The sequence below is a fragment of the Bos indicus x Bos taurus genome, chromosome X, assembly GCF_003369695.1.
Source record: "Bos indicus x Bos taurus breed Angus x Brahman F1 hybrid chromosome X, Bos_hybrid_MaternalHap_v2.0, whole genome shotgun sequence".
Lineage (NCBI taxonomy): Eukaryota > Metazoa > Chordata > Mammalia > Artiodactyla > Bovidae > Bos > Bos indicus x Bos taurus.
In genome coordinates this window covers 136,810,403-136,824,405 of record NC_040105.1, presented here as the reverse complement: position 1 = coordinate 136,824,405, position 14,003 = coordinate 136,810,403, and the positions used below count along the sequence as shown (strand labels likewise).

Sequence of the window (14,003 nt, the reverse complement as noted above, 5' to 3'; positions counted from 1 at the left end):
GATCTGCCTCTTGAGAAATCTGTATGCAGGTCAGGAAGCAACAGTCAGAACCGGACATGGAACAACAGACTAGTTCCAAATAGGAAAAGGAGTACGTCAAGGCTGTATATTGTCTCCCTGCTTATTTAACTTATTGCAGAGTACATCATGAGAAACGCTGGACTGGAAGAAGCACAAGCTGGAGTCAAGATTGCCAGGAGAAATATCAATAACCTCAGATATGCAGATGACACCATCGTTATGGCAGAAAGTGAAGAGGAACTAAAGAGCCTCTTGATGAAAATGAAAGAGGAGAGTGAAAAAGTTGGCTTAAACCTCAACATTCAGAAAACTAAGATCATGGCATCTGATACCATCACTTCATGGCAAATAGACGGGGAAACAGTGGAAACAGTGTCAGACTTTATTTTTTTGGGCTCCAAAATCATTGCAGATGGTGACTGCAGCCATGAAATTAAAAAACGCTTACTCCCTGGAAAGAAAGTTATGACCAACCTAGATAGCATAATCAAAAGCAGAGATATTAGTTTGCCAACAAAGGTCCATCTAGTCAAGGCTATTGTTTTTCCAGTGGTCATGTATGGATGTGAAAGTTGGACTATAAAGAAAGCTGAGTGCTGAAGAATTGATGCTTTTGAACTGTGGTGTTGGAGAAGACTCTTGAGAGTCCCTTGGACTGCAAGGAGATCCAACCAGTTCATTCTAAAGGAGATCAGGTCTGGGTGTTCTTTGGAAGGACTGATGCTAAAGCTGAAACTCTAATACTTTGGCCATCTCATGCAAAGAGTTGACTCATTGGAAAAGACTCTGATGCTGGGAGGGATTGGGGGCAGGAGTAAAAGTGGATGACAGAGGATGAGATGGCTGGATGGCATCACTGACTCGATGGACATAAGTTTGTGTGAACTCCAGGAGTTGGTGATGGACAGGGAGGCCTGGCGCGCTGCAATTCATGGGGTTGCAAAGAGTCGGACACGACTGAGCTACTGAACTGAACTGAATATCGTATGGTGGATAAATGGAAGGGTTTGAAATCAGCCTGGGTTTAAGTCCTGGCTTTTCCACATACTAGCTAAATGACTTGGCCTATCCTCGTTGTTGGAGAAGGCAATGGCACCCCACTCCAGTACTCTTGCCTGGAAAATCCTATGGATGGAGGAGCCTGGTAGGCTGCAGTCCATAGGGGTCATTAAGAGTCGGACACGACTGAGCAACTTCACTTTCACTTTTCACTTTCATGCGTTGGAGAAGGAACTGGCAACCCACTCCAGTGTTCTTGCCTGGAGAATCCCAGGGATGGCGGAGCCTGGTGGGCTGCCGTCTCAGGGGTCGCACAGAGTCGGACACGACTGAAGCGACTCATCAGCAGCAGCAGCATCCTCGTTGTGCCTCAGTTTTTACATTTGTAGCTAAGGACATTATTAGTAGCTAAGTCAGAGAGTAGTTATGAGAATTAAATTCATTAATATCGCAAAAGAGTTAGAACAGTATCTAGGAGACAGTAAGAATTATGTGTTTGTTTAATACAACATTGGGTTTTATAAAATGATTTTTTGGCACCTATGCAACTTTTCATGTGATGCGCCTATATTTCCCTATTCATATGATGAGCTAGAGTAACAAAAGTCCTAATATTGAACTCTCCTTGCATCCCCAGTAAGAACTGCACTTAGTTGTAGTGTATTATTCTTTTACTATATTGCTGGACCTTGTTTGCCAGTATTTTACCTCAGAATTTTGTATCAGTATTCATTACTACAATTGGTTTGTAGATTTACTTTGTGATTTCTTTTTCTGCTTTAGATCTTGTTTTTCTTGCTTTCAAAAAATTAAAAGAAGATTTGGAAGAGTTCCCTTTTGTTATGCTCTGAAGACATTTAAGTAGCATTGGAATGATGTATGTGGTTCTTAAAGTTTTGGCAGTTTTGTCTATTTCTGCTACTTTCTTTGGTTTTGGTGGTTCTTTGAAAATTTTATTTCTATAATATAAATTAGAAAAGTTAGGTTTTCTCTTTTCTCAGGCCATTTTTGCCATTTATATTTGTTCTATAAAATCATTTATTCCACTCAGGTTAAGTATATCTTAAAAGAGGTACACAAAGTAGTCTCTTATGAATCATTTAACTTCCTCTTTATCTATAGTTATTTTGACATGCTTATTTCTTGTCTTCTTTTATTTTCTGCACTCTCTTATCTATTTTATTGCTTCCCCACCCCAGAATTGGCTCTTAGATTTATTTGTTAGTTCTAGGTTTTTTATGATACATATTTTCATCTTTTATTATACATATTTTAAAATCTGAAGGAAATGCCATTAAAAAAGATGATAAAAGGTTCAACTTCAGAATCAATAAATGACATGTAATTTAAAACATATAGTTATTACTGTTTTAAAATTTCATTGAAAAATTAGCAAAAATATTTTAAAGTAAATCATCTAGTGCTAGTTAGGGAAATGGTCACTCATGCTTTGCTAAATGGGTTAATATAAATTCAGAAGTACTTTGTTAATATCTCTCTTGAGTCTTAATATAAACATTATTGAGTCCTGTAATTTTATTTGCAAAAATCTACTATAAGGAAGAAATCAGAAAAAGACCAACATTTTGACCACAAAGATGCCAATTGTATTAACAGCATTTTTATACTAGTAAAACATTGGAAATGCTAATATTAAAAAATAAGGTATAGTTAAGATATGTTACATCTTAACTAATATATTTAAAATACTATTTAATTAAGACTTGGTAACATGGAACATGCCTGTTTTAATTCAACTGAAATAACAAGTTGCATGGATCCTTATAAAGCAGGAATTCCCAACCTGTGGGATCTAATCCCTGCTGACCTGAGGTGGAGCTGATATAACAATTAGAGAAATAAAGTGAAAGTGAAAGTCGCTCAATCATGTCCGACTCTTTGCAACCCCATGGACTATACAGTCTGCGGAATTTTCCAGGCCAGAATACTGGAATGGGTAGCCTTTCCCTTCGCCAGGGGATTTTCCCAACTCAGGGATCGAACCCAGGTCTCTTGCATTGCAGGCGGGTCCTTCACCAGCTGAGTCACAATAGAAATAAAGTGCACAATAAGTGTAATGCATTTCAATCGTCCCTGAATCAACTCCCTTCCCCTAACCCTGTCCATGGAAAAATTATCTTCCAAGAAACTAGTTCCTGGTGCCAAAAAGGTTAAGGATCGCTATTATAAAGGAACACGATGTACTGTAAGCACATTAACACGTTCTGGATTTTTTGTTTGTATCTATCTATCATCTCCATCTACTTCCAGAAGCTATAAAATAGAGACAGTTGAATTTGATCACTTAAAAATATAAACCTCTATATCTACAAATACAAATGTACCATATGAACCTATTTCAAAAGGCAAATAACAAACTAGGAAAAACGCATAATATGTGTTTAGAGTTTTTTTTTTTTACCCTTTATATATAAAAAGTTCTTGAAAATTAATTAGTATGAAAATCTGTATTACATATAGAATGGTAAACAACAAGGTTCTACTGTATAACACAGAGAACACTATTCAATATCTTGGGACAAACCATAATGGAAAAGAATACAAAAAAGAATATATGTATGTATGTGGTGGCTCAGATGTACAGAAACCGCCTGCAATGCAGGAGTCTGATCCCTGGGTCGGGAAGATCCCCTGGAGGAAGGCATGGCAACCCACTCCAGTATTCTTGTCTGGAGAATCCTCATGGATAAAGGAGCCTGGCAGGCTATAGTCCATGGGGTCATAAAGACTTGGACATGACTGAGCAACTAAGCACACCTGTGTATAACTGAGTCATTTTAGTGTAGCACTGTAAATCAACTGTACTTCAATTAAAACTTAATTAAAAATGAAATAGAAAAATATGAATAGAAAAAACGGGTAAAGGATATCAACAGTTTAGAAAAAACGTATATGGTCTATTAACATACAAAATGATGTTCAAGTTCACTCATAGTTAAATTGCAAAATAATAGCACAAAATAGCACACTTCATGTAGCAGATTGGGACATTCCATTCATTGCCAGTGTTGATAATCATACAGGAGAACACATGCATTGGTAGTGCTATATATAGCACTAGTAGGAAGAAAAATTGGTTTTGTACAGAGGAATTTTGTATTATCTATAGAAATTGCTAAATGTACATATCCTTGGCCCATCACTTCTACTTCTAAGGAATTATCTAACAGGTGTGCAAACACATGTGTGCAAGGATGTTAAGTACAGCATTGTTTTTAATATTAAAGCACTGGAAACTCAGATTTCCACAAATATAAGTCTAACTAAATAAAAAATGATACATAGAGAAGCAGAATACTATACAGCTATTAAAAAGAATAAGGCAGATCTATACTACAAACATGGGAAAATATCCATGATATAATCTTTAGTAGAAAAAAGTTATTGATTTTTTTAATTTTATGTTATCCCATTTGTATATATACAGAACATTTGGGGGGAATTATATATAAGATACTGTTAACACTGTTACCTCTCAAGAATGGCTTGATAATTTTTTGTCTTGCTGACACAATTGGAAGTCCTATCTGTGTATTTCCCAAAGTTATAATATTACCTAAAAGACTTATATGCCAGTTGATAATTTTTATTTTCTTGCAGGTGAAGGATGGAATATTTGTGATCCTGTGACTTCTATATTTTATATAGAAGCATAAAGAAGAAAGATTTTTCACTTTAAACATGCTTTTACTGTTTTAATTTTTAAAACATCAGTTGATACTACTTTAATACTAAAAAAAGTATTACTTTTAATACTAAAATTAAAATATCTAATTTTATAATGACTTGAAATTTCAGTATCATCAAATCTGTTCTCAATTGTAAGAGTACCACAGTCATCCCAGAAGTGTCTCACCCACAGATCAAGTAATCCCAATGACTTACACTCTTCCTCTGATCGTGTAACGTTTCCAAAGGAGCCATTACAAAGTCAACTGCACTGTCTTATACATGTCTAATGGGTCCACCAGAGCCATTAGGATGTCAGTTATATGGCAGGGCTTCTGTCGAAGCTATTACCAAGTCATTGCATTGTTTCACACACTTCCTTTGACATTCAGATGGTTCCTGAGGAACTGTTTACATTGCTGTGGAAGTGTCCTGTATAACTTACACTAGCAGGGGAAAACAAAAAAGCAAAAGAAAGAAATGTAAAATAAACAAATTCCTTTCATTAATTGCACATGAATGACCCCACATGGTCAAACATCAGAAGGAATAACTCCTTATTTTGGCATAAACTATTATATGTCATTCAAGAAACTCAGGTGTTAGGCTAGCTATTTTTTCACCACTCCTGCTGTTCTGATGGAGCAACTCAGGTTCTGAGAATGACAAATGCATGGCTATGATGGTATGGTGTTTATTGATAGCACATGGTATATTACCAGGTTTCTGCCATATGCACTAAGAAGCAATGGGGAGTAGTATTAATGGATTTTTTGGCTATCATGGGATTGTATCAGATAATCTGCTACCTGTAAAGTTCCAAGCACTGCATAGGGAGCTCAGCTGCCCAACAATCATGGAAATCAACAAGGCCTCTGAGTAGTTGAAATCCCAGCTCTATCTTAAGGGGCTACTCCAATGACAGTAGGAAATACAATAGTATGGATTTAACCCTCAGCCAGGTCTGAACTGCTTCACTGAATTTCCTCTCAGTCGCCTCTACTTCGCAGAACAAGATTGTTGGCTATTAAAATGATATATCCCCTGGTGGCTCAGATGGTAAAGAATCTGCCTGCAATGCGAGAGACCTGGGTTTGATCCCTGGGTCAGAAAGATCCCCTGGAGAAGGAAATGGCGACCCATTCCAGTATTTTTGCCTGGAGAATTCCATGGACAGAGGAATCTGGTGGGCTACAGTCTGTGGGGTCACAAAGAGTTGGACAGGACTGAGCGACTAACACTTTCACCTTCACTCTCAAAATGATATATTATTTAAAGTAAGAAAAGTGCAAGGAAATGAGAAAGTGGGCTGAGTTCTGCTAGACTAGAGTTTCCTGGGATACCAGATGTTTCAGAAGCCACATTGTATGCCTGGTAAATCCTTGATAAAAGAGACTTTACCCTGGAGCATCTACCCCACAATACATGCATAATAAATTCTTTTTGTGTAACAAATAACCACACTAAGATGTATTGAGCATTTAATATATAACAGGCAAACTGTAAGGTGCTATATATTCATTTTCCCATTTAATCCTCACACACAAAAATGGAAATAGGTAATGTTTCCATTTGACAGACAAGCAAACTAAGACCTGGAAACCTTTAATTACTTGTCCAAGGACACACAGAGTTAAGATACAGAACCATGGTACAAACGTAGGACTATCTTACACCACAATCCATTTACTTAATCACTCACCATCAGAACAATGTTTATTTAGATTGCACTAATATAATAATTTTTACTTTGACAAATGAATTCACATCCCTTGTGTTCTCACAGCAAGCTGCACATATTTTTTATTATGGTTCTAAATTATATTACACTTAGCCTTTATTGTCTCCAGTAGACTTCTTTAGGTATATATGCCCACTTGACTCTGACCACCTGCATTGCAAACTGCTCCAAGAATCCAGTGGGTGGGTTCCCCAAAAGCTACATGTGTATTCCTAAATTTACTCCCTGGTTGTAGCTGATGGGACCAGTGGTAGACATCTGACTCAAGCTGGGAAAAGTATTCTATCTCACTGGAATTTAGAAATGGCATTGAAAAATATCCAGTTAATCTCAACTTCTTTCCCGAACATAAGAAATATAAACTGGGGAAATCTTTGCCAGGTTTTATGCTTGCTTTGTGGATGGAGATTTAGAGAAAGTAAATCTACAGAGACAGGATTGAAGGAAATGGATGCAGAAGCAAGAGGCAAAGGAACAGGCAATTCTTCTAATCTAGTTCCTTCTTTTGTCCTTGTCCCATGAAGCATTCACATGCCCCATTTTATAAATTTGCTTTTTTAGGTTTAAGTTAGCTCAAGTTGGTTTCTGTTACCTGCAATAACAATAAGGAATAATAAACAATTCTAACTCATAGGGCATCATTATTGTCCTCTAGACTGTAAATTCTGAGAGAGTGAAAGTTGTGTAGTGGTCATCTTTTATATATCCCCAGTCTCCAATACGGGCTTCCCTTGTGGCTCAGGTGGTAAAGAATCCGCCTGCAATGCGGGAGGCCTGGGTTTGATCCCTGGGTTGGGAAGATCCCCTGGAGGAGAGCATGGTACCCTCTCCAGTATTCTTGCCTGGAAAATCCCCATGGACAGAGGAGCCTGGAGGGCTGCAGTCCATGGGGTCACAAACAGTCAGACACGACTGAGTGACTAGGCCCAGCACAGCACACTCTCCAATACAGAGCCTGGCAAAGAGTAGTTGCTCAATAAATACTGTTTACACAGAAATATCATTAACAACAAGCACATAGCCATAGTAATTTCTTTGTGACATTATTACAGGTTAAAAATGCCTTTCTTTAACTATTTCCTTCTATTTAGCACCTTGATAAGCACTTTGATGTTTTCTAATCCAAATGTTTCATTTAGGCCACATGTGAAAAACACATTCCTGGAAATTGATTACTCAAATTTAGCTGCTAATATAGTTTTTTTTCTTCAACCTAATGTAGAGTCAAATATCATTATTGAGAAACACTCTAATCACTGATGTTAATGCTCAAGTAGGCCTGCCAAGTTCTTCTAAGAAAAGCCCACTATATTACCTGTCAGAGGTAGAGTCGTGTGTTAGATGACAAGAGGTTTGATTCACTGCAGCATTTCTATTAAGGGCTTCCCAAGTGGCATAGTTGGTAAAGAATCTGCCTGCCAATGTGGGGGATACAAGAAATGTGGGTTTGATCCCTGGGTTGGGAAGATCTCCTGGGGAAGGGAATGGCTACCCACTCCAGTATTCTTGCCTGGAAAATCCCATGAACAGAGGAGCCTGGCGGGCTACAGTTCATGGGATCACAAAGATTTGGACACAACTGAGCAACTGAACATGCACGCAACATTTCTATTTCGAGAACTACAAAATATATTATCTCTCAGTTTTAACTTTTAGAGTAAAGCATGGTGGTGGTGGTGGTTTAGTTGCTGTCATGTCCAACTCTTGCAAGTCCATCGATTATAGCCTGCCAGGCTTCTCTGTCCATGGGATTTCCCAGGCAAGAATACTGGAGTGGGTTGCCATGTCCTTCCCCCTAGGGAAATTCCTGATTTAGGGATCAAACCCTCATCTCCTACGTATTTTAGCCAGTCTCCTGCATTGTCGGTGGATTCTTTACTGACTGATCTACCAGGGAATCCCAAAGAGTAAAGTATATTCTTCATTTTTTAGTACCTATTGTTCTCTAGATTCAGTGGCTAAGTCCTTAAGAAAAAACAGTGAATAAACCAGGCTCTGTCTTCAAGTAGCTTCCCGTCTAGTACTTATTAAAAACCATTTTGAAGACAGAAGATAAACAACTCAAGTATTAGCCTACAATGAATAGTTACACTGGTAGTAATGTGAAATGGGAGTAGAAAAGGGGTAAAATGAATAAAGCTTTGTGACTGATATCAAAGTTTCCTGCTTATGGGCCTCAGGATGAAGCTGATTTGAGTAAATCTGCAGTTTTCCTAACAGATGATTAAGCATCAATACACAACAAAGAGTTTACTTAGGACATATCTGAGGGAATGGAAATAAAGTGCATTAGTGTTCTGACTGTCCTCTAAAAGCCAAGAAACCACATTCTCTTCTGTTACCTGCTGCTCTCCCTTCCCTGTGCTTCAGACCTCTCAGTTGGTTTCATTCGGAAAGTAAAGGTTATTTATTTTAATTTTTCATGGCTTAAAGCATATTGGAAACTTCAATTCAATTAAGGGTAACCAAACAGAGTTTACAAAAGTGAGAAAAAAATATAAATATTTTGAAAGGCTTGACTAATTAATTAAATGAAAGAAATAAGTCCTTACAGACATAATTTCAGAAATATAAGTTGAAAATGCAAGTCGTAATAGCCTAGGATGAATAGAATTCAAAGTGTCTTTGAAACTGCATCTCAAATCTTTCCCAGTTGAAAAACCTACTCAAATTAACAAATTCCCCTACTTTCACTTCTCTCCCTAATTTATAGGAGTGAAGCTTAAATCATCCCAAATCAACCCCATGATATTATATCATTGCATCATCAATAATCTAAAAATCAGAATATATAGGAAGACAGAAACAAAATAAAATGTCATTGACACTAACTGAAGCACATGGATGGAGTGGCATGGAGTCTTAGGTTGTGAAGCATATAAATCCTAAAAATTTTAAGCTATTTTACTCTTTTCAAACATAGTATAGACAAACTCAAATTACTAAATAGATTCCCTACCAGGCCTGCTTTCATGAATGCAGGAGATCAATGAGAAATAAATAGCAATATTTGCACACAAACATTAAGTTCAATTCATTGAAAATAACTTGTTTTTTTCAAATTAACATGCTTTTAGAAAAACCATTTACACTCTCATCTCAACTCAAACCTCCTCTGTAAGAATCTATGGAAATGCTGAAGGCAGGCCAGGCCTGGTTATCACTTATTGAAAATTTATGGAATCTAAATTGGTAAAATCTTACACAAGGTCATAAATAAGATTCGAAATTTTATACTCCTTACTGAAAATTGCTAGCAGGAGCAGAGTAAAACTTACAGAACTCTATCTAACTGAATAAAGTTCTTCATGTCTTATATTCATACATGAGTCAAAGGAGCTAAAAAGTCTGGCTATTTGAAAACAATCAATTGTATTTAGCTAACTTGTTTCTAAATTGCTGTTTTAAGTCTTCCTCCTATGTAAAATGCTGAAACAATAGAATCATTCTATAGATGGGTCATGAGGATGAAATGAGATAAAGATATTAAAAGTGTATTTGGAAATTATAAAGTACTGATCAATAAGAATAATGAACATTCTGACTATACTTATATGATACAACTGCTATCCTTTATATACATTCATTTATTCAGTGATCACAAAATCTTAGAGGTAGATAGTAATATCCTCCTGGTTTAACAGATGATGAAATTCAGGCACAGAAACATTATACAACTTTCCCAATATCACACAGCTGGGATTTAAATCTAAGCTGGGATTTAAATCTAAGTCTGGCTTCACAGTACAAACTATTTATCACTATGCTCTATTGAATCCTCTTTGGAGGTATACATTGGGCCAAAAGAGGCTGGCATTTACACTAGTTTTTAGCAGACTGGATCACTTTTTACCTTGGCAGTCCTGCCCAATTTTGTGGTACCCTATCCAATTTCTGAAATAAACCATAAGGGAGATAAACCTGTAAAGAAAAAGACAGGACACATATCCTTTACTCCTGAGTCTTCTAACTCGGTCTCAGTAAATAGTGTTACATGACCAAGGTAGATGGCTGATTAGACAGAAGGCGAAATGAAGCTGTACAGCCCCAAACATTCCTGAAAGTTCCCCAAACCTCCCAGGGATATGGCACATGAATACAGTACATACAGTGGCTCATCACAGTAAGCAGTTCTCATGGTGGGGTAGGATAATGTGCATTTTGCTAAAACTGATTCTAATACATCTTCCCCCTGATACATTTCCCCCAGTTGCTAACAAATTTTGAGTCATTGTCCTGTGGTCAGATGTGAGGGTTCCCCATCTCGCAAAGTACTTGATTTTCATCAAAATCATTTATAAATATTGTTTTAAGTATCCCTCTGCAAAGGGGCAAAGCCAGTGAGCACAATGAAGGCAAAAGTAAAAGGACACCAGTGTCCCCTCACTGAAGAATGACAACACGTCTACAGAAAAGAATGAATGGCATTTCCTTCATTTGAAGGTGTTATTTATAATTGACAACAGGGACAGAGCTGTAGTGTGATTCTTAAGCCAAGCCAGAGCATTGGAAGGAAAAGCCCAAGGCCATTTGCCAGGTGGCATTGTGAAGTTATGACAGTATCTAAACTATACTAAATCAATGGCTAGAGTCATGCAAAAAACCATAGATGATGTAGAAAGTCATGAGGCCAAAACCAACCATACCTGATTTAAATCTCTACTCTCATGCTAAATCAGTGTTTCTCTATTCGACCTTAAATCTTGTCTTTGTCCTCAGCTCCTCCCTCACCTCCTCACTGTTACCATCAACACATACCCATGAAATCTTCCAGAGGAAAACAAACCAACAAGCTACCAATAAACTAATCTTTGACAGGTTAATGAACCAGGCCTGTGTGTTGTTGGCAGGGTTGAACTGTGCAGGCTGGTTGTCAGAGATGGGGTGAGGTAAAAACAATTTGTCATCAAATATTTGGAAACACTTGCCTTGAGTAGACCCAGCTTGAGCCTCCATGTCACAGCAAACAGGAGAGAATTTAAAACCTGTAGTAGCAAATATTTTTTACTAATTAATCCTTGTTCAACTCATCTGGGATTCTTCAATCTTTACTCTTCGTCCAATATTATTTTTTAAATAATAGATTCAATCAAAATACGATTCACATACCATAATGTTCACACTCCTAAAGTGGCTTTTAGTATTTTCAGAGTTGTGGAATTATTATCACTATCTAATTCCAGAGTAGTTTCGTCACCCCAGAAGAAACCCCAGACTTAGGGTCTTGCAGGAGTAGAAGAATGGTTGAGCCTAGGGGAAGTCTTTTCTTTTAATGTTTCAGCCCAGTGAACTTAGCATATATTCCTTTTGTGAGGTGTGAGGGCTTCCTAGGTGGCTCAGTGGTAAAGAATCTGCCTGCAAATGCAGGAGATGTGGGTTCTATCCCTGGGTTGGGAAGATACCCTGGAATGGGAAATGGCAACCCACTCCAGTATTCTTGTCTGGAAAATTTCATGCACAGAGGAGTCTGGTGGGCTACAGTCCATGGGGTTGTACAGAGTCAGACATGACTGTGGACTTACGCATGTGCGTGGGTGGTGAGATAAGGGAGAACAAGAAGTCTTGGAAATAGAGGAGCTCCTCTATTACCTGATGTCACATAAATTTGGTTGTTATTTTTCTGGTTTGATAGTTAAAGCCCAGAAAACTTTAGGGACCAGTGCAGGGTTTCCCAACATCCATGCTACTGCTGCTTCACTTACATGAATATGCATGACAGAGATCAAGTAGATTCCTTTCTCACTTCCACACTTTACCTCCTCCATACTCTTGGTCAAATTCAGCATTGCATATATACAAACATGAAAATAAACCTAAAATATCCAGACCATCAAGGATATTTGGTGATATTACAAAGTGTAATGGCCTCTCATTTAGGAAATGATATTCTAACTAGTGGACAAATGTCATTCCTGATTATATCTTTGTGGCCAATGTCCCCTCTGGGCTGGGGGAGGCAGAGGAGGACAGAACAGAAAGAACTGCAGGTACAGGGCTGTTGGCTACCTCTCTGGTACCTGAGAAAATACTAATTAGCCACTGCTGACAGACCAGGTCCCCACTGATGGGACCTATGAAATACAGACAAACAGAATGATGAGAAGAGTAGATAATGTGTTTAATAAGCATTAATGTGATTTTTATGAAAGGACTTTGTTCTTTTGTAGGGATAGAAAAGCAGGAAACAAAACAAATTAACCTCTTCCCAACAAATCAAAGTGACAAAAACTTTTCCATTTCTAAAAGTTTTAAGACAATAATACATAATTACAATTTAATGATACTGCCCTTATTACTTATTGTCTGGCAAATGGCTGATGGTAATTCACTTTGTTGTTTTTTTTTTTAATCATTTCAGCCTAATCTGGTTACTTTGCCTTTGTCTGTACACTTGACAGGTTAATCTGAATCAAAATAGAAAACACATACAAAATAGGCTTGGCTATACAGCTGTTCGCCTCATTGTTCATATATTGATACAAAGTCAAAATACATGAAATGAGTACTTCTAAAATAAATATCACTAGCATTGTACTAGAAAATAAAGATGAAAATAAAAGGTGAGTGATGAATAAGACATGCACAATATTGCTGATGATATAAGATTGATTTCCCTTGGGGGAACAACCAGAAATAAAAAGTACTTTATTTATTATTGTAAATGAATGTGTCTATTTGCCTGATACTTAGGTACATGCCTTGTCCATGGGACCCTGCATTTTCATTTTGTATAGGAAATGAAAGGTATCAGATATAAGGAAGAAAAAACAAATCAAAGGCTAAAACCTACATTCTCTCTGGGTTTTCCATAAACTATTAATATAGGTGGTTATATTACCGTTCTCTCCATCAGACTTCCTTTCATGGTCAGTGTCAGTCAAGGACAATGCGGAGTTGGCCCGGCTGGACAAACAGGAACTATGCTCTGATTTCATCCCCCGGATCCACATTCTCAGCGCATGGTCAGGGGAGGCAGCGCCTTCTGTCTCCGTGTCCACATCAGATCCCATCTCTAGTTGGTAGCCATGCCGGGAAACACTGTGCATGTCTGTCTGGTAGCCAGAGCACAGAGTGTGAGGAGTCTCACAGAATTCCATCTCTGAGAAGAAACAAAGTTCAGAGGAAAAATTTAGAAGGAAACAAATACCTGGTCAAATTCTACTTTTTTGTCCTTATGTTCCATTCCTCCATTGTTAGTATTTATGTCTTTGCAAAGTTAGAATTCTGGCCATTTTATTTCTGGTAGCTAGGATTCTGTGCTTATTTTGCGCTTCTGTAGCTTAAAATTATGGGGTCGCACAGAGTCGGACATGACTGAAGTGACTTAGCAGCAGCAGCAGCTTAAAATTATGCTCCTGTTGATTCTTACAAGGTTCTGGCAAAAGCATGCCCCACATAGCTTTATAGCTACAATTTTAGATTACACAAATGTAATGAAATAAGTGAGTACAGGGGAGTATAAAGTGCAGAGAGCTGTCCTTTAAAAGATATTTCTCTTCTAGGAAGAATATATATGATCGTCAGAGCACACCTATGCTTAAAATATTAAAAT

General features: G+C 37.6%; 1 protein-coding gene across 6 annotated transcripts in view; it reads right to left on the bottom strand.

Moving 5' to 3' along the window:
* The window catches only part of TENM1 (teneurin transmembrane protein 1), a 908,231-nt gene that overhangs the window by 549,626 nt on the left and 344,602 nt on the right, over positions 1-14,003 (bottom strand). For 4 of the 6 annotated variants that reach the window (XM_027535180.1, XM_027535182.1, XM_027535183.1 and 1 more), the window contains exons 5-6: positions 13,290-13,550; positions 11,380-11,436 (exon numbers count right to left, since the gene is read on the bottom strand). In XM_027535180.1, coding sequence (XP_027390981.1) covers positions 11,380-11,436; positions 13,290-13,550 — 318 coding nt within the window. The remainder of the gene's footprint in view (positions 1-11,379; positions 11,437-13,289; positions 13,551-14,003) is intronic. The other 2 variants (XM_027535184.1, XM_027535185.1) reach the window with 1 other exon arrangement.